Source organism: Manis pentadactyla, chromosome 9, assembly GCF_030020395.1.
Source record: "Manis pentadactyla isolate mManPen7 chromosome 9, mManPen7.hap1, whole genome shotgun sequence".
Classification (NCBI taxonomy): Eukaryota; Metazoa; Chordata; class Mammalia; order Pholidota; family Manidae; genus Manis; species Manis pentadactyla.
In genome coordinates this window covers 109,087,438-109,107,179 of record NC_080027.1, presented here as the reverse complement: position 1 = coordinate 109,107,179, position 19,742 = coordinate 109,087,438, and the positions used below count along the sequence as shown (strand labels likewise).

Below are 19,742 nucleotides of genomic sequence, written 5' to 3'. Positions count from 1 at the left end.
TTAACAAACTCTTTTCTTTTGGTGGGGAGAGGGTTCAGGGGTTGAATATTAGTCATTTATGAATGAAGAGGTTCTGGTACCAGTTTATATAGTATTTTAAGAATACTAGGGTACAGGATAGACTGAAAAGATTCAAAGAGGCAGAAACAATAGGATAACTTGGATATAACACGAAGGATCAGAAATCTAACTCAATCTCTAGTTATGGACTTCAGTGAAATTGGTAGTCTACGGCAAAGTTCTTGTTTCTCACTCACAATCTGCCAAACCCAGCCTCAAAGCCTGGTTATACAGAAACCTTCATAAGAATAGAAGAGGAGGAGAATGCATTAAATAAGGAACAAAGAGATAGAGGGATGGCACTGGAAAAGGAAGGAACTGGCATGAAAACAGAAACTTGGAGGAAGAGAAAAGATAGAAAAAGGAAGAAGGGGGGAAGTAGTAAATGTTGGTATAATATGACCAATGGAGGAAAGAATATACTTATAGTCATTTGTGCATTTAATAAAGATTTATTAAATATTTACTATATGTCAGGCATAGTGTGGGTGCAGAGGTAATAAAGTACTATCTCTATTTTCAAAGACCTCGAGGACCCACAGTCTGGTTTAGCAAATAAATACCTAAAGAAATAATGACAGCACTCTGCAGTAAGTGCTATTACAGATATACATACAAAATACCCTGGAAATACAAAGGGAGCAAGCAGCTCAGTCAGAAATATTGTGAGGGGTGGAGAAAATAAACAGATCACACTTAACTCCCTGACATTTATACATAGTCAAATTAATCTTAGATTTATTTGAATATCCCTTTTTAAGTGAGAATTCTCCTTCTTTGTTTCTTATTCTAAGCTAAAATCTTTCAATTTCTATCTTGTGATTTTGATCAAAATGACAATTCACTTAGTAACAGTATTAAGAAAGCTAGAGGCAGTTCTGGAAATCTGATTTTTACACATAAAGAGCCACTAATAATAAGTCATTACAAAGGATATATGCTAACATCATCTTCTAAGTTAATGCAGATAAATAGTTAAGGAGATGAAGTTTTAATTTCTACCTTTTTTTTAGAGGCTTGTGAATAACCACATTCTTTCCTAATCTGATTTTTACATTCCATTTTATTTCACTAGATCAAAGTTAAACATTTTAGATAAAGTGACTATTAGATCTAACCGTTAAATGGTAGTGTAGAGACTGTATTAGCTCCTATATTAATTTAATTTCTATCCTTTGTAAAGACCAAGATATCTGAAATTTCTATCATCTCAGGAATGTATCATACTGTAATACTGACATTTTGCTTTTACTTAAAATTTCTTTTCTCCTCACAGTATATGCTGCATTGTTACCATTAATTATTCAAGGCTATGATTTAGCCTAATTTAGTTTGTGAGCTTATGGTTGTAAGAGAAAAACAGGGACATATTTTGTACTTAGGAGTAAATTCTCTACATATAACAAAATAAACATGGTGTGCTTAAAAAAGAAAGTACAGCCTATGGAGTCAGACTACCTGGGCTCATATCTCATCTCCATTACTTATTGGCTGCGTAACCTTTTTTTAACTTCTTGGAACCTAGGCTTCCTCATTTATAAAATATGGATTAACAGCAGCTCCAACCTCATGGTTTATTAAAAGGATTAAATAAGTTAATACATATAAAATGTCCAGACCAGTGCCTTATTAAATAACATCTCTCTATTCTTATAGTAGAGACAAATGTAAAAATTTTACTGTAAAATTAAGGAAAATATTGGAAAAACTGATTCCAAATTATACAACAAAGGACTCTAAAAACAGAAGTAGCCTTCTATAAGAATAACTTGTTATTTTTGTTTAGAAAATCTGAGATACTATATGTATCCTAATTGGATTTCCTATAAGGCAAATACAGATCTGGAGAGAGGATATATGAACTAATTAATATAAGTAAACCATATAATTTGACACATAATATTCATATAAAAGTAAATCAATTTATTAAAAACTGTTAAGCCTTTTCAGGGGAGAGGAATAGCATATATCAATTCTATAGTTTCGAATTTAAATAGGTACAAATGGCACCCAATGACCAGTACTATGGCCAGGAGGCATATGTTCTTTTCCCACTAAAAACTACAGAAAAAAAATGAAAGGAGGAAATAAAGCTTTATTTTAGGATGAGGCTTTTAAAAAAGCTATTATCAGAGAAACAAAACTAGTGTGGAAATATTCTTGTTAATTCACTAGAAATAAGTCTAAGGGTAAATTTTCTCAGTAAGATTTGACTTAAAATAAGTCAGTAGGTCAATAAATATTAAAATGATATATAAATAACATTTTTCCTGTTTATAATTATTATTACAACTATAACAAATCACAAGTCTTCTTTCTGTATTTTACTGCTTTTGATAGTATATTATTTTATTATTCTTATTATATCATCGTTGCCAACCTAGTCCATTGACAAGTCCTCATTTATTAACATACAGCAGATGCACAGATAAATGTCAGTGCAATGGGGAATCATTCTGCTAATAAGACTAACTGGTCATGCATGAATCATAGCTTACTACTTAAACAAAGAAGGATTCACTAGGGAAATGCTCACTTAGCATACAACTATATTATTCTATTATTGCAATAATGCAATCATAAACACCAAAGTTTTGGGGGTCTTTCAAACCTCATTTCAAAATAACTACAGAGAAATTTCAGAATAATTGAGGCAGGAAACAATAGGTATTTATAATCTTAAAGTTATTTCCTTAGAATCAGAAAAATACTACATTTTTAATGCAAATAACAGAGTATAAAAACTCCATAGAATCTGGTAATAAATGACAATCTCAAAATAAGAAGGGCAATCTAATATTGCTGTATTAACTAGAAATGATTTTTAGTATAAATTTCAAGAGAGAAAAAATGGCTCAAATTTTTCTTTATCTTAAAATCCTCTAAAACACATGTTTTCTAGGTGATGACAAAATGTATTACAGGTAGTTGTATACTTACAACTAATCAAAATGTTCACATACATCTAAGTTCCACACTAAGAATTCAAACCCAAAGTTAGGCATAGTGGTGCTACACTTAAAGGGAATGATTTGTTCTTTTATTTATTTATATTTAATGAAATTGGAGGACAATAGGGATATTCTCAATTTGTGATTAAAAATCCTACAAAATAGGAAATACAAATAAATAACAACTTTGGAAAAAATAATCAAGGAGATTTGGGCCATTTTCTTTTCCTGACTGCTATAAGTACTTACCTATATTGGATCATAGATTGCTTTTTATTAGTTGAGGGCTTACTGTGTTTCTTCTTAATAGGAAGGCCATATTTTATATGTTCAAATTTAAAAATTTTAGTTAATGCTATGAAAAGGGAGTGTATTGCTGAGAACAAAAAAATTCTGCTAATGCTAAGGGGCATACAAAAAGAAAAAGAAACAAACTATAATTTTCAAGGCATATACTTTATTTTATAAGGTGAAAAAAATTGAGAATAATTATGAGAATTCTGAAAGTTTGGGTAGAGAGTGGCCAATTAATTGCTAATCTTCACTCTGTTAGTTGTAGTTCATAACCTAAGAAATGATTATACGAAAGCATTCCCAACTGATTTTCAAAATGGAGCTGGCTTAATTCAGGAGTAAGTAGATGTCCCATCCCTGAGCTATCTTCACACTATCACAAAAAGTACAGCTACCATTTTTTCAGGAAATTCTGTATCCTGAAGCTGAGAAACACTGATTTCGAGATCATGAAGAAATAGGTAAAGAGGAAGAAGAAATGGAATTTATTATAAACAAGAATCAAAATCAGTTCCTCAAATTAAATTTGGTGATCTGTCAAGACATTCCTACAGCTTTCAGAGAACCAAACTTTCATAAAATAAAAATGTCTGATTACCTATCAATTTAACAGGAAATAATTGTTTCATCACTTTTTTTAAAAAGGAAACTTATTAAGTTCTACATGTTATCACAGCTGATTATATAATCTGCAAAATGATTTTAATTAATCATGAATTAATTTGCAAAATTATTTTAGTAACTGGACACTTCATACCCCATTTTAGCATGTGTGCTTTTTCTCAGGGCCACTGCACTGCACAACACCAGGTGTACTAGTCACCCTGTATTCTTTGCCCCTGAAGTGAGAGCACCATTCACACAAACTACAATATGAATTGCGCTTTCTGGAGTTGTGCAATATAGCAGCCTGAGTTTCATCCTGGAAGAAGCCAATGATCAACATTCTACTCTAAAAGTGATACACAAATTTCTGGACTTACCAGCAGTTTAAGCAGCCAAAATCGGGATTTATAATAGAAAGTTTTGGTGGGATTGATAAGAAAGAAAACCATAAATCCATAAAGGACAAGTGGATAAACATATGTGGGGATGACACTAATTGGAGCAAAGAAGCAAGCCAGAAGGCTCAGGCACCACAATATGCCAAGGAATCCAGCAATCTAATAAAGAATAGGAAAGACAAAAAGAGAAAATTGTTATTTATATTTTTACCACTATCAGAAAGGTCTTTCATAAAACAAAGGTAAGGAAAATGTTTAGTTATTAAGTCAATAATCCTCTTCAAATAGAAGATGGATTTCAGTACCCACTAAACCAGTTTTATAGCAAATGCCAAACTATATTTGTGAGACTTTTATCTTGTTTTGATTACCTCAAACAGATGTTGATGAGACAAATTGCTTCTTGGATTAAGTTCAAAGATGAGCACGTGATTTACTCCAGCCTGTCTCCAACCATAAGTGTTGATGCCCAGCAGAAAAAGGAATTCAATCAGAAGAAAGCCACCCCGATAGATTCTTATCAAGGGCCATATACTTCTATCTGTTTCAAGTTTAAATACAGCTGAAAGAATATCAAGTAATTGATTATTTAGAAATTTATACTGTCTCCTTTAATTATCTTTTCTCTTATTTCTCAATGGATACAGTCCTGGTATAGGAATTTTTTATAAATAAAACCTAAACCTATACTATCTCAAGAGCCTGATAAACTTATTTCCAGGTTCTTTCCCATCTGCATTTCAGTCTGTAAAATTCTACCAGAATAATTTTTCTAAAATTTGACATTTAGAATGATAGTCCATTGTTTCATTAGTTTCTTAGACTAAAGAGAATTGTGGTGGAAACAGTTTAGAACCATACAATCAGTTTTGCCACCTGGCGATTTTTGGCATGACACAACTTCTCTCGCTTTGTTCTATCCATCATCAAACAGGATATAGTAATACCTATTTCACAAAGCTGCTGTGAAAATTAGAGTACGCATAAGAGCAATGCAAAAATTGAAATGTCATATAAATGACAACAGTTAATATTTATAGAATACTCACTATGTGCTAAGAATTGTTCTCAGTATTTTTACATATAATAATTCATTTAATCCTTACCATGGCTCTGAAAGTTAAAAATTATTATCTCCATTTGACTGATTAGGAAATAAGAGCACAGACAGTTTAAGTAATTGTGCTCAGGGTTACCAAGCTAGTATAGGGCAGACCCAGGATTTTAACTCAGTTTGCTCCAAAGTCCACACTCTTAACCACTGTATTCTATTACTGTCATACAAATGTTCAGTATCATCCTACAGCTCTCCAATAGTTTAAACATTCAAACACCTTAGTCTTACAATTCAAGTTCTTCACAGTCTGATTTCCAATTCACTTTTTCCAAACTTACCACTTATCTCACAGTGCTCTAAACACTGATTCTTGTCTCTTGATCAATTTTATTATTCTTTTAATAAGTCTGCTCTTCACATTTGCTTATGCTGTCCCCATACTAAAAATGGCCTCTCTTTCTTTCCATAAATTCACATTCTACTTATTATTTAAAAGCCAGATCCTTATTGTTTATAAATTCAGTGATCAATGTTTCATTTTTAGCCTACTATGTATAAAACATTTCAATTTGGTTAACAATTTCTCAATTTTCCAAATTATAAAATTTATTGTTAGTACCACTTATTTGAAATTTAATTATGTAATTATACATTTACTTAATTGAAATAAACATTTATTATTTATCTTTGTAGTCTCTAAAGTACATAGCACATTTAATAATTTAAAAATAACGGTATAGAAAGCCTTTGCTTTAGAGTCCAGACTAGATTTCACCTTCTACCTATATTAAAGCAAATTATTTAATTTTCCTAAGTCTCAGTTTCCTTGTTGGTTATGTTTGCTAAGCAGATTAAATGTGAACAATATATATTAAATGCCTAAAACAAGGTTTGGCCTATTATAAGCATTAAGTATATCAGTTTTCTTTTCCCTTTTACTTGAAGAAACTTCATTTTTTTATTAATTTGACAAATATTTACTAGGTGCCTTTTATATGTGACACCATTCAAAGAGCTGGGAATTCAGTAACGAACAACACACAAAATACCTGTCTTCAGGAAACTTCTACTCTCTATAATACCAGATAGCGATAGTGTTTTTAGAAGGAAAAAAAAAAACCAACCCACTTTTTTTAAAGAGATAAAGAATGATATTAGATTCTATTTTAGGTAGTCAGGAAGACCCCTAAGGAAATGACATCTGCAGAAACCTTAAGGAAAGAGAAAATGAATCATGTGAATATCTGGAGGAATAGGGTTTCAAGAACAGGAAAAGTACCAAGGGTGCAAAGATAGATAGGAGACTGGTGTGCTCCAGAAACAGGAAGAAGGCTAAATCCAGTAAGATTGGAATGAATGAGAGGTAAAGTGGTTAAATTAGCGAGGGGCAGAGCAGGTAGGACTCTGTAGTACTCTGTCAAGACTTAAGTTTTTACTCTGATGTATGAAGCCAATGGAAGGTTTCCCACCTAAGTGACATGACCCGATTTACAATTTTAAAGGGCTACTCTAGCTGTTATGTGAAAAATAGACTGCAAATGAACAAGTATGGTAGCAAGAAGATTATTTAGGAGGTTATAAATAAAAACCTATATACGGTTTTATATCCTGATCCCTAAGCAAGGCCACAGATACATTACAATAGTCAGGAAACAAAAATAAAAAGTATAAATCTCAAAGAATGCCCAATAAAACTACCAGAGCTAATAAATTCAGCAAAGTTGCAGAGTACCAGATCAACACACAAAAATTCAGTTGTCTTTGTATATACCAGCAATAAACAATCTAAAATGAAATTAAGAAAAAAATTGCAGTAACAATTACACCCAAAAGAATAAAACATATAGGAATAAATTAACTAAGGAGATGAAAGACTTGTACAGTAAAAGCTATAAAACATTGCTAAAAGAAACATGGTTTGGAAGACATGATATTAAGATGACAATGCTACCAAGTGTTCTACAAATTTAATACAATCCATATCATGATTCAATGGCCTTTTTCTTTTTGCAGAACTAGAAAGTCTGATCCTCAAATTTATAAAGAAATTGCAAGAGGCCCCAAATAGAAACAACTTGAAAAAGAAGAATAAAATTGGAGGACTCACATTTTTTGGTTTTAAAACTTACTACAAAACAGTGTGATTCTGGCATAAAAACAGACATACAGACAAATGGAACAGAATTGAGAGTTCAGAAAAATCCCTACACATTTATGGCTAACTGATACTCAACAATAGTGCCAAGACCATTCAATGAAAAAGAGTATTTTCTTCAACAAATGGTGCTGGGACAACTGGACATCCCATGCAGAAGAGTAAGTTGAACTCCTACCTCACACCACGTACACAAATTAGTTCAAAAATGGATCAATTATCTAAATACAAGAGCTAACACTACAAAACTCTTAGAAAAAAACATAAAGGCAAATCTTCATGACCTTAGATTTGAAAATGGATTATTAGATATGACACCAAATGCATGAGTAACAAAAGAAAACAATAAATTGGACTTCATCAAAATTAAAAACTTTTGTGTACTGAAGAACATTATGAAGAAAGTGAAGACAATCTCTAGAATGGGAGAAAATACTTGCAAATCAGTATCTGATAAGGGTCAAGTATTCCGAATATATAAGAATTCTTGTTACTTAATAGTAAGACGACTCAGTTACAAAATGGGCAAAGGACTTTGATTATTTGTCAACAGCCAACAAGCACATGAAAAGATGCTTAGTATCTTTACTCACTAGAGAAATGCAAACGAAAGCCATAACCCCTAGGATGGCTATAATTAAAAAAAAAAGATAAATCGTAAGTGTTGGTGAGGATGATGTAGAGAAAATGGGACCTTCACAAATTGCTATTGGGTGCAGAAAATGTTGCTGCCTCTGTGGAAAACAATTTGACGGTACCTCAGAAGTTAAACAAAGCATTACCATATATCTGTGCAATTGTATTCCTAGGTACACATCCAAAAGAACTGAAAACAGGTACTGAAATCAATTCCTATATATATATATATGCATGCATGATCACAGCAGCATAATTCATATTACCAGAAGGCAGAAATGGTCCAGAATCATATATCTTCAGTTTTGCTGGTACTGGCGTACCTCAGTTTACTGCGCTTTGCTTTATTGTGCTTTGCAGATAATGTGTTTTGAGTGCGGCTACCCTGTACAAAGTGTATCTATCAGTTCGTTTTTCCAAGAATATTTGCTCACTTCATGTCTCTGTATCACATTTTGGTAATTCTTGCAATATTTGATTTTTTCATTATTATTTTATATGTTACAGTCTTCTGTGATCAGTGATTAAGACTCACTGAAAACTTAGATGATGGGTAGTATTTTTTAGCAGCCAAGTATTTTTAAATTAAGGTATGTATATTATTTTTTAGACATAGGGTTATTTCAAAGTTAACAGACTACAGTACAGTGAAAACATAACTTTCATATGCACTGGGAAGTCAAAAAACTCATTTGATTCACTTTATTGCCAATTCTCACTTTACTGTGGTGGTTTGAAATCCAACCTGCAATATCAGGGTATGCTTGTACTGCCAAACATTTCTCCAGAGTGCTGTACCCATTTTCATCCATTTGCTTTAATATCTTCACTGTATTCCTTTGTATATGGATAGTCTTATTAATTTTTTTAAAGTTCCTAACTCATGAGTGGTTTTTGGGTGGTTACTAGGATTTTGCTATTATAAACAAAACGGGAATGAATGCCTTCCTCTCATAAATATCCTTGCATCCATGTACAAGTATGTTTGTAGGATAAATTTTTAGAAATAAAATTGTTTAATCAGAGTGATTATATTTGTTTTTGTATACACTACCAAATCATCTTCTAAAGAGATGGCAACAAAAAATACATTCTTAAGACAACTAGTGACTCTATAGCATCTCACTATGCTGATGGATGGTGACTGCAATGGGGTGTGGGGGGGACTTGATAATATGGGTGAATGTTGTAACCACAATGTTGCTCATATCAATGATACCTTAATAAAAAAATAATACTCTTGCCATTAGTATATAAGTGCCTATTTCACACCTTTATAAGCACTTTAAATGGCCAAACTCTTATTTTTGTCCAACCAAAAAGTGAAATATGGTACACAGTTATTGTAACAAAGTAAGTAAAGGTTGCTACGAATCTATAGGAGAACAAGTTTAAAAACCTGAACAGTTTAAATAACTTTTTATCTTCATGAACCTAAGTATCTGAATAAGTGAATTTCAGACAAATTAAATATCAGGTCACACCCCCTTGAGCTACTAAATAATAATATTATTTTTTGATGTGAATGTTTGAAAATAAAAATTGTGCTTATACATACATTACTAATGCTATATTTCTCTCTCAACTCTCAATACAGTTATCTTTTAAGCACCCACTGGGAGATAAATAAGGATGACAGCTTGCTTTATATTTACTCTGACACAAAGATCAAACAAAGAAGTATTCCGAGGTGAGAGAATATAATACACAACACTAAATGCATAAGCCACATACATTAAAAAACAGACTGTCTCACAAATACATAGTCTATATTTACAGAAGAAAACACAACCTCAACTTGTCCTTGAATTTAACAAAACTTTTCAACTCATTCACCATTCACATAAAAAGAATGAGGTAATTTATTTATTTTTCTTATGTCTTATTTAATGATGATGATAACAACAACACCATGCTTATTTCAGAAATAAAAGAAACATTCCATACACAAGTGATTAAGATTTTCACACAGAAAGAACAACTCCCACCACATATACTACATACTTGATATTTATGTAGTGCTTCATTATTATAAACATGTTTTTCTTATACTGCTTAGCTGAACTCTATGAACTGGTCTTAAGCTCTCTTTTTACTCTTATCATTTAATACTCACCTTGCTCTAGGTGAATTTACTACCTCTCTCCTACATATTCCACTCCCTCCTCCTATGTTGCATCCCCTACCCTGGCCAACTAAATCTCTGTTCATCTGTCCTTCTCTTGGAATGCCTTTCATTCCACCAATGTCCAGCATTTTTTCCGTAAAATCTTCCTTGATGCTCTCATTTAAAAGTAATCACGTTCCTTTGACCTGCTTAGAATATTTCTATCTTGTATTGTATTACTATCATTTTAATATATGTCTTAATCTCCCTGGCATAATAATCAGCTTCATAAGAAGAGGGATTCTCTTATCTATCTTAAGACTCATGAGTATCAAGCTTAATTGTGAAATACATGAAATTCACTTGTTGAATGAATAAATTCTTAAATAACCTTAGAAATGTAAGTATTAAGCTCATTTAACAAATGAGGAAATTATTTCAGAGAAGTTAAGTGGTATCCTTAAAGCCAAAATGATTAACAGTGGAGCTGAGCCTTAAACCCAGACAAGGCCTTTTGAAGACAAGTCTATGTTTTCCCACAGCAGGTAGCTTAATAATTGAGGGCTAGGTTTTTCTTATTACAGTATTTCAATGCATTCATACAAGTAGACTACATTCACCCAAAGAAACAGAACAAGGTAAAAACATGATCATAAAGTTTACCAATATTAAATCATGACCTTCAGTAGACAATAATTATTAGAGGTAATTTTTAGTAATTGGTGGAACAGAGAACTCTAAAATTACAAATGAAAACATGTTGTTAATAGGTAAAGTTCATAAGCTCTCTAAAAGCCATCATAACTTGGGTTATAATTTCCTAATGTGCAATTAACAATCTTAATTAAAAAGAACACTTATGAGGAATAATGACTTCAGTAAATTATTTCTTAAACATCTGTAATATATCTGGGAATGAGATAGGAACTTGAAACACAAAAATGAAAAATATATAGTCCCTGCAATCAGAATAGTAAGAATGATGGTGATAAAATTTTTCTTTGCTCAGACACTATAGTGATTATTAAAAGTTTAAAAAAGAATATAATGGATATTTACACAATTACATCTATTTATAAGTCATGTTTCTTTGCAGCCTCCACTGTGCAGAATTTAATCCTTTATTAATAATTTACAGTTATCCTTAGAAGCATAAGTACAAAGACCTCGTAAGAACATTTAAGATAAGCCTTTTTTGCTGTTTCTGTGTGTGTGTTTTGTATATCATTTAATTTCATCTCTGTCCTCTTCCATCCGTTCAAAATTACACCAACATTTTTTGAACCCCTAATGTGTGTGAGGTAGTGTTCTAGGTGCTGGAGATACAATGGCAAATAGGAAAGACAAAAGCACAGGTATCAGGGAATTTACGTTCCAGTGGGAAAACAGGTGACAAGAAACATAGGTAACATGTGCATATATATAAGAAACATAAATATGTAATATTATGCCAGGCATATAATTACAAGTGCTCTGAAGAAAACTAACATAGGCTTAAGGTGCAGAACAGTCTATTTAGGGTAGGGTGATCAGGAAAGGCCTTACTGAGGAGCTAGTATTTGAAGAGATTTTATGAAGTGAGGAAAGAAGCTGGGAGGACATCCTGTGGAATAGCCCTGTAGGCAACTGCAAGGGAGCATAGACAGGAATGAGCTTGGTGTGTTCAGGAATAGGAATAACACAATTGTGGTTGGAAACTGAATTCAAGCGAAAATAAGTGAGGGGATGATGACAGGATATAAAGTCAGAAGGCCCACAAGGGCAAGATCCTGTAGGGTCTTGCAGGCCACAGTAAGAAGTTTCAGTTTTATTGTAAGAGAAGCCACTAATAGATTTTTGAAGACGAGTGACATGATCTAACTTATATTAAAAAAAAAAAAGCATTGCTGGCTATATGAAGGCAAGAGTGGGTGCAGGGAGATAAATCCAGGAAGCTGTTGCAGTATACTAAGCAAGAAATAGTTGTTTTGCCAAGGATGGCACTAGTGGGGTTGAGATTGAGCAGCATGATTTGCAGATGGACTGGAGATGCGATATGAGGGAAAAGAGAGGCTGAAGGGTTTTGGCCTGAGAAACCAATGAAAGGTGATGCCATAAGGAAGAGAAAGTGTACCTGGAGGTAAAAAAACATTGTCCATTTAAGTTTGAGATGCCCATTAGACATTCAGTGAGCCAATTATATATCATTCAGAGGAGAGAGCATATATACTTGGGAGCCCTTAGCATACAGATAGTATTTATAGCTACAGGCTTGAATAAGACTGTCTAGGTAAGAAATTAATGTAGACAGAGAGAGGAGGATTGAGCCCCATGGTACTTCCCAATATTTGGATGTCACAAAGAAAATAATAGCTAGGAGACGGGAGTGTGGCTTCCCAGCAAAGCCAACCAAAAAATTAGTTTCAAGAAGGACTGATCCACAATGTCAAATCTGGCTGAGGGGTATGTCAAATTCTGTTGGGAGGTTTAGTAAGACTATGGCTTCCTTGCTGTTCTATCACTGATGCTGGAAGTACCCATGCTTCTAGCAATTCCTCCTACCTCTTCCTAATTTTTCACTTCTATAGAATAGGAAATTATATAACCAAGCTCCTTAAAATTACATGCAAAGCAACTGTAAATGGGTTCTGGAAAGGATGTGAAAGTCTCCATAAAACAAAGTGAATGAGGTTTAGTATAGGAATTTTCTAGTATCTTATTTACTCCCGTTTGTAATCAAGGACTGAGGTCCTTGATAACAGAACTCTGAAAGAGTCTGAAGAATAATGAAGAATGAAATGTCATAAACTAGTAACATTTTAAAGGACAACTATACCAAAAAGGAAAGCTAAACCAAAACAGATGACCAAACACCTCCCTCCCTTCCCGTATGACTTATAAGAACAAAAAACTTAGCCCTGACAGATGTTTTGCCTGTAGCTTAGGTAGTCTGATAGTGGCTTTGGTACAGGGACAGAATATGACATAGGTGTATTAGTAAGAATAATTTAATTCAAGGTTTAAACTACTTACCGGCGAGCACAAGGGTAATATTTAGTACAATGAATATTCCACAAAATAGGCCAACTCTAAAAGTAGTCCATGCTGGTGCAGGCTGTGGATAAAAAAAAACATTGTGTGTATAAGGCAAAAGTCAAATACATTTGGTTTACGCTGCAATAAATTAGTAGTATGACCCTCAAATATTTTATGACCTGAATTTTTATAAATCTGAACAGGAGAATTATCCTTCCTCAACCTATAATACTAGAATAGAGTTGCCAGTTATTTGAATTCTTTAACAGAAATGAGTCACTAAACAAGATTATAATCTTAGGCAGCAATTTATAAATACATTGAGTTTTTCTTACAGGAGAGATTTAAGTGTCACTTCATTTTATAATGTACACATCTTTAAATTTTTTAAGTCAGTATTAATTAGAGTTCTCATATTTGGTACTATGAATAATAATTAGAGACAATGGGAAAAATAACTTATTTCCTGGTAGTAATTACATTATTATAATGGGGTAATTTATAAAGTGAAGTTTTAAAGATGTACTATAGATTCTCAAGAGACTGGTGTATCAGAATCTCCAAAGTGAGTAGGTTCAAAATATAGATCTATTATAATGTAATTTTACATGTATAAAATGATAAAGAGAAATCTGTTTTCTAAAATAAATAAAAGAAAGTACTTGATAATTTAAATGTAAAGGAATGAGAGAGAGAGAGAGAGAATCTTGGCAGATTTTAATATTTGCTATAATTGTTATAAAAAACTTCTGTTGTTGTTAGAGGTGATATCACACTTAAGATACTTTACATGTTTTCCAAAAACCTTCAAATGAAAAATAGCATTGAGACTCCCTCTGACTTACTTATTACTAATCAGTAATAGATTATCAGTATTTTTAAGTTAGGAGTGAAAGCATCCAGAAGGAAGATGGTCATTTAACTTTTTCAAAAAATTTTTTCTTTAGTTTTAAAAATTTTGCAATTTATCATATATACAAAAGAATATAATGTATTTGGATTATTAAGACATGTACCCAAACCTATCACCCATCTTTAGAAACAGAACATTTCCATTACTTTTGAAGTTTCTATCCCTTGCAGATGCAAAACCATTCCTCCTCACCATAACTATTTTAATGTTTTCTTTAGTTTTACCACCACAGTGCATTCCTAAACACCTTTACCTTTCAAAATTAGTTGTCACATTTTTAACAACTTTATTGAAATATAATTGACATACAATATGTTGCACATATCCAAACTATACAATTGTGTCTTTCCTCTCTGGATGCTTTTATGATTTTTCTCTTTCTATTTTCAAGTAGTTTGTGTATGCCTTTTAAAAAAACTGCTTTATTGACTAAATTGACACACAATAAATTGCATGTTTATACAACTGATGTTTTGATATATGTAAACACCTATGAAATTATCACCATAATTAAGACAATGAACATTATCTATCACCCCTAAGAGCTTTCTCATGCCTTTCTGTAATTCTTTTTCTCTCACCACACCCCATTTCACCCCCAAGCAATCACTAATCTGCTTTCTGTCACTATATATTAGTTTGCATTTTCCAGAGTCTTAGTTAAACAGAACTATGCTCTTTTTGGCCTGGCTTCTTTCTCTCAGCATAATTATTTTGAGATGCCTCCATGAGGTTACACTTTTCATTCTTTATTCCCTTTTATTGCTGAGTAGTACTCCATTGTATGGATTTACCATCTTATCCTTTCACCTATTCATAGATATTTGGTTTGTTTCTAGTTTGGGGCTACTATGAATAAAGCTGCTATGCAATTTGTGTATATATCTTTGTATGAAAATATGCTTGCATCTGTCTTGAGTAAATACCTAGGAATGTAATGGCTAGATCATATGATAGGTGAAGGTTTAACTTTTTAAGAAATTGCCAACTGTTTTTTTCCCAATGTGATTATATCGTTTTACATTCCACTAGCAGCATATGAGATATCACAATTCTTATTCCTCCAAAATTTACTATGTCTATCTTTTTTAATTTTAGTCATTTTAGTAGGTGTGCTATCTCATTGTGATTTTAATTTGCATTTCCCTACTGATTAATGATACTGAGCATCTATTCACATGCTTATTTGCCACCCACACATCTTTGTCTATTCAGATCTCTTGCCCATTTTTAAGTTGGGTTGTTTTATTATTGAGCATTGGGGTTCTTTATATATTCTGGATACAAGTCTTCCATCAGATATACTCTGTAAATATTTTCTTCTGTTGCTTTTCTTTTCACTTTCTTAATATCTTTTGAAGAACAGAAGTTTTCAATTTTGATGAAATGCTTCTAGTGTCACTTCTAAGAAATTTTTGTATAATGTGAAGTTATCAGGACTTTCTCTCATGTTTTCTTCTTTAAAAGTGTGTAGTTTAAGGTTTTCATTTAGGTCTATGGTTACTAAAATTAATTTTTGATATATGGTGTGAAGGATGTACAGAAATTTTATTTTTGGAAGCCTTTTCTCTAATACAGTTTGTTGAAAAGGCTATCCTTCTTCCACTGAACTAACTTTGTATCTTTACTGAAAATTAATTGTCCATATATTTATTGGTCTATTTTTGGACTCTCTATTCTGTTCCATTATCTATTTGCCTACCCTGATAGTAATACCACACTGTTTTGATTACTGTAGCTTTAATAGTAAGTCTGATAACAGGTAGAATAAATTTTTCAACTTAGTTGTTCTTAGATTTTTTGCTTATTCTTGGTCCCTTGTGTTTCCCCACACATTTAAAATATTTGCTTACCAATTGTTTAAAAAAGAAAAATAGGCCTGTTGAGATTTTTAGTTGAGTTGTGTTGGATTCATAGATCAATATAGGAAGAAATAATATCTAAAAAATGTTGGGAGTTCTAATACATTACTATGGTTATTTCTCATATATTTGTATTAACTTATCTCAGCAATGTTTTGTAGTTTTCAATATAGAGCTCTTGCACATCTCTTGTCAGATTTATCCCTAAATATTTCACATTTTGATTATAACTAGAATTATTTTTTAAGTGTTGATTTCCAATGTTCTTGACAGTATATAGAAATACAATTGATTTTTATATATTAATCTTGTATTCTGCAACATTACTAATAAATTCTTATTCTAGTAGCTATTCTAGAAATTCATTGGCTCTTCTACACAGGTCATCCTGTCACTGGGAAAAAAACTCCACCAATTTTATTTCTTTCCTTCTAATCTGACTGTCCTTTATTTCTTTTTCTTACCTTATTTCATTGGCATAATCTACAGCACAATGCTGAATAGAAGTGGTAAGACTGAATATCCTTTTTTGTCCCAATATAGAAAACATTAAGTGTTTCACCATTAAGTAAGACATTAGTTCTAGATTTTTCATAAACACCTCTTATTAGGATGAGGAAGCTCTTTCTTTTATTGATTTCTATTCCACTGTGGTCAGAAAACAAACTTTCTATGATTTAAATTCTTTTAAGTTTATTGATACTTATATTATGACACAGAAGATAGCACTAGTGTTTTTGGTATAACTGTTGTGTACATATCATTTAATAAAAATATTTTTAGGTGTATCTATTGTGGTTTGGATGAAGCTAGGTAGTAGCCCTGACATCTGAATCTGCGTCCTGCTTCCAATCTCAGTCATGTGGTGAGACCAAGGTAGCATGTCAATAAGAAAAAATAGGAGTAGTATAGAATAAGAAGGGAAAGGTGGGAAAACATTACAATATTACAACTACATATTTTATTACTACAAGATATTACAAACTAGTGTATTTTATCAGCTCAATAGATTGTGTTGATCATTAAACAGACAAAACCAATTAACCAAACAAATGGAACAAGTACTAACCTGAGCAGCTCCTAAAGGGGGGACACGTAAACGCTTCATAGCTTTTTGTCTGTCACCATCTTCAAGTTCATTGGTCACTACAGCCTAGAAAGACACATTATTAAATTCTGACACAGGTTATACTAAACTTGAGCAATACATAAATAATTCTGAACCATTTATATATATGGTATTCTGATAAGGTCTTGGTGGATGTATACTGTTAAAACAAAGAAAAAAATGAGTAAGAATATATTCAAAGCCTGCAACTAATTAACTACAAAAAGGAGAACAGAAATGAGAAATTATTTCATTAAAAATAATACATGTTATTACAAATATGTGCTATTATGAGATTACTGTACCTCAGTTTCAGAGATGAGCTGGTTGATTTTCTTACATGTATAAAATGGGGCCACTTCTACATGAGCTACTCGCCAATCTGCTCCACGAGATGTTTCCAGGATCTTGTCATGTTTTTTAAGGATTTTTCGAAACCCTGTAAAATTCAGATTCTACAGAAAGAAACAGAAACACTACTGTCATTTCCATTAAAAAAACTTGAAAAATAGTAAGCATTATGTATTGACAGAGCTGATTCAAGATTGTGTACAGAGGGAAAAGGCAATGCTGTCATAAGAGCATTTACTACTAAAAGGATAAGACTCTCCTTATTTCATTTATTTATTTCTAGGTAGTATGCTATCAGTAAAAGAAACCCTGAACTATGAACCCTATTATTTCAATTATAAGTACATTAAAGTCCTACTAAACTCAAACATTTTTATTTCCATTTTCATATATACAATTGTTCTCAAAATAACTTATGTATGTTATTTTGCTTCTTTGATCAAGTGAGTATTTTCAGGAAATACTTGGATTTATAATGTACTAAATCTATTAGTTCTCTGCTTTTTGAAGGAGTGGTGTAATTATACATTTCCCCCTTCTGTGCAAGAAAGCATGTACCAGCATGGAAAATGAAAGATCATCTATTTCTCTAAACTTTCATTTTGCTTCTATCCATCCTCAGTTTGGAGAGAAGAGTACAAAAAAGAGTCAGTAGAAAAGGTTACTTACAAGGTTTTGCTGATAATGGGTAGGATCTCACATTTTTCCTCCATTTCTACTATACCAAAGTACTACTTTTCTACATTCTCAAATTCTGTTTTCTTTGACCAATATGCAAAAAAGCAGGAAACTGGATTTGTCTGGTTCTTTAAACCAGAGGTCTCCCACATTTGCTTATCACATAACGCCTGATCAGTTAAAAAAAACAGAGCACTCTCTCTAAATTAGGCTTTGCTTACTTGCTGGTTTGTTTACAATTTTTTTCTCATACTTTAATGGATCATATTAAACTCTCCTTTGAATGCATATACCATGACATGAGGCTGCTTTCAATCATTTTTCCTTTTTCTTACTCTCAAAATAAATGTATTCTTACAGAATAAATAGCCTCAAAGAAAAGAGGATAGATAAAAATCTTTATAAATTAACAATTGTTTTTGTTCTCCCAAGGGGGCTTTTTATAACTACCCAAAACAAAAGCTTCCCGGAAAGCTAATAAAATAAAATTTAACAGTGGTATTTCCCTGTAAAATACAAGCAAGCATAATCAGTTAAATATGTTAGTTTTTTAACATTGTAAGAAGAAAGAAATATTTTTGTTTCTTTTCAAAAATAAATTATAAAGCTTTTTACAAATTTCAAAGGAAAGGAATTTTCCATTATACGTATCTTATAAAATTACTTTTCTATTCTTCTAAAACTACTTTCTAATTGGGTTCTTCTTTGAATGATAAAATAGTAAGTCACCAAAGAAAAAAGTAGGATTATGAAAGGGAAAGGTGGAAACAAGCACATGCATTAACAACTTAGTTTCTTGCAGATATGAGACTATAATTACTTTTTATTTTAAAATTCTAATATTTACACCTGGTAATATGTTTGTTGTATACCCTTTATAGTTTCTTTTAAGATGTATGATCCTGTGATGATCCTAACCACTGCTTAGCAGTAATAATCACAAGAACAAAATGGAAAAGAATAGTGCCAAAAAAAAAAAGGAATAGTGCCTGAGGTCTCTCTAAATTTAGAGGCAGGAGATGCTTTTGCCTATTTAAATGTTTATTATCAAACAAATAATGTTTTTCAATAACTTCTTTATAGATTTAACTATGTAAACAATATTACGAAGAATCAGATAAGAGTACATGCTCTGTATTTCCATACTTTAGCATACATGGTAGTTCAACTTTTCAGACTGGGTTTTAAAAATATTGAGTGATAAATTGTAACAGCTTAGATATGTGGATTCTATACTTATTTACCATAACCTAAATTCTTTTCTTTCATAATTTTTTAAAAAAATACAGGTATATTGCAGCTACAGATAACATAATTGGAAGGATTCTTAGTGGCAAGTTGAAAAGGCGGTCTCTTTTATGTTATTAGTATTAGTTGCAGGAAAGTAAACTATCCAATTGCTTTTGTGTAGAAATGTTGCTATAGGTTTGCAGGAATATAAAAGCTCTTATATAGCCAGCGGTAGTTCAGCAGACATAACATTCTTTCTTATTTCTACTCACCACTACCAGAGATGCCTCTAAAAATAGGAGGCAAATATCAGTCCTTGAG

At 32.0% G+C, this 19,742-nt stretch overlaps 1 protein-coding gene across 1 annotated transcript in view; it reads right to left on the bottom strand.

Moving 5' to 3' along the window:
* The window catches only part of XPR1 (xenotropic and polytropic retrovirus receptor 1), a 224,565-nt gene that overhangs the window by 48,127 nt on the left and 156,696 nt on the right, over positions 1 to 19,742 (bottom strand). Inside the window, exons 5-9 of the mRNA XM_036905942.2 lie at positions 17,468 to 17,617; positions 17,124 to 17,207; positions 13,277 to 13,358; positions 4,681 to 4,871; positions 4,289 to 4,468 (exon numbers count right to left, since the gene is read on the bottom strand). Coding sequence (XP_036761837.1) covers positions 4,289 to 4,468; positions 4,681 to 4,871; positions 13,277 to 13,358; positions 17,124 to 17,207; positions 17,468 to 17,617 — 687 coding nt within the window. The remainder of the gene's footprint in view (positions 1 to 4,288; positions 4,469 to 4,680; positions 4,872 to 13,276; positions 13,359 to 17,123; positions 17,208 to 17,467; positions 17,618 to 19,742) is intronic.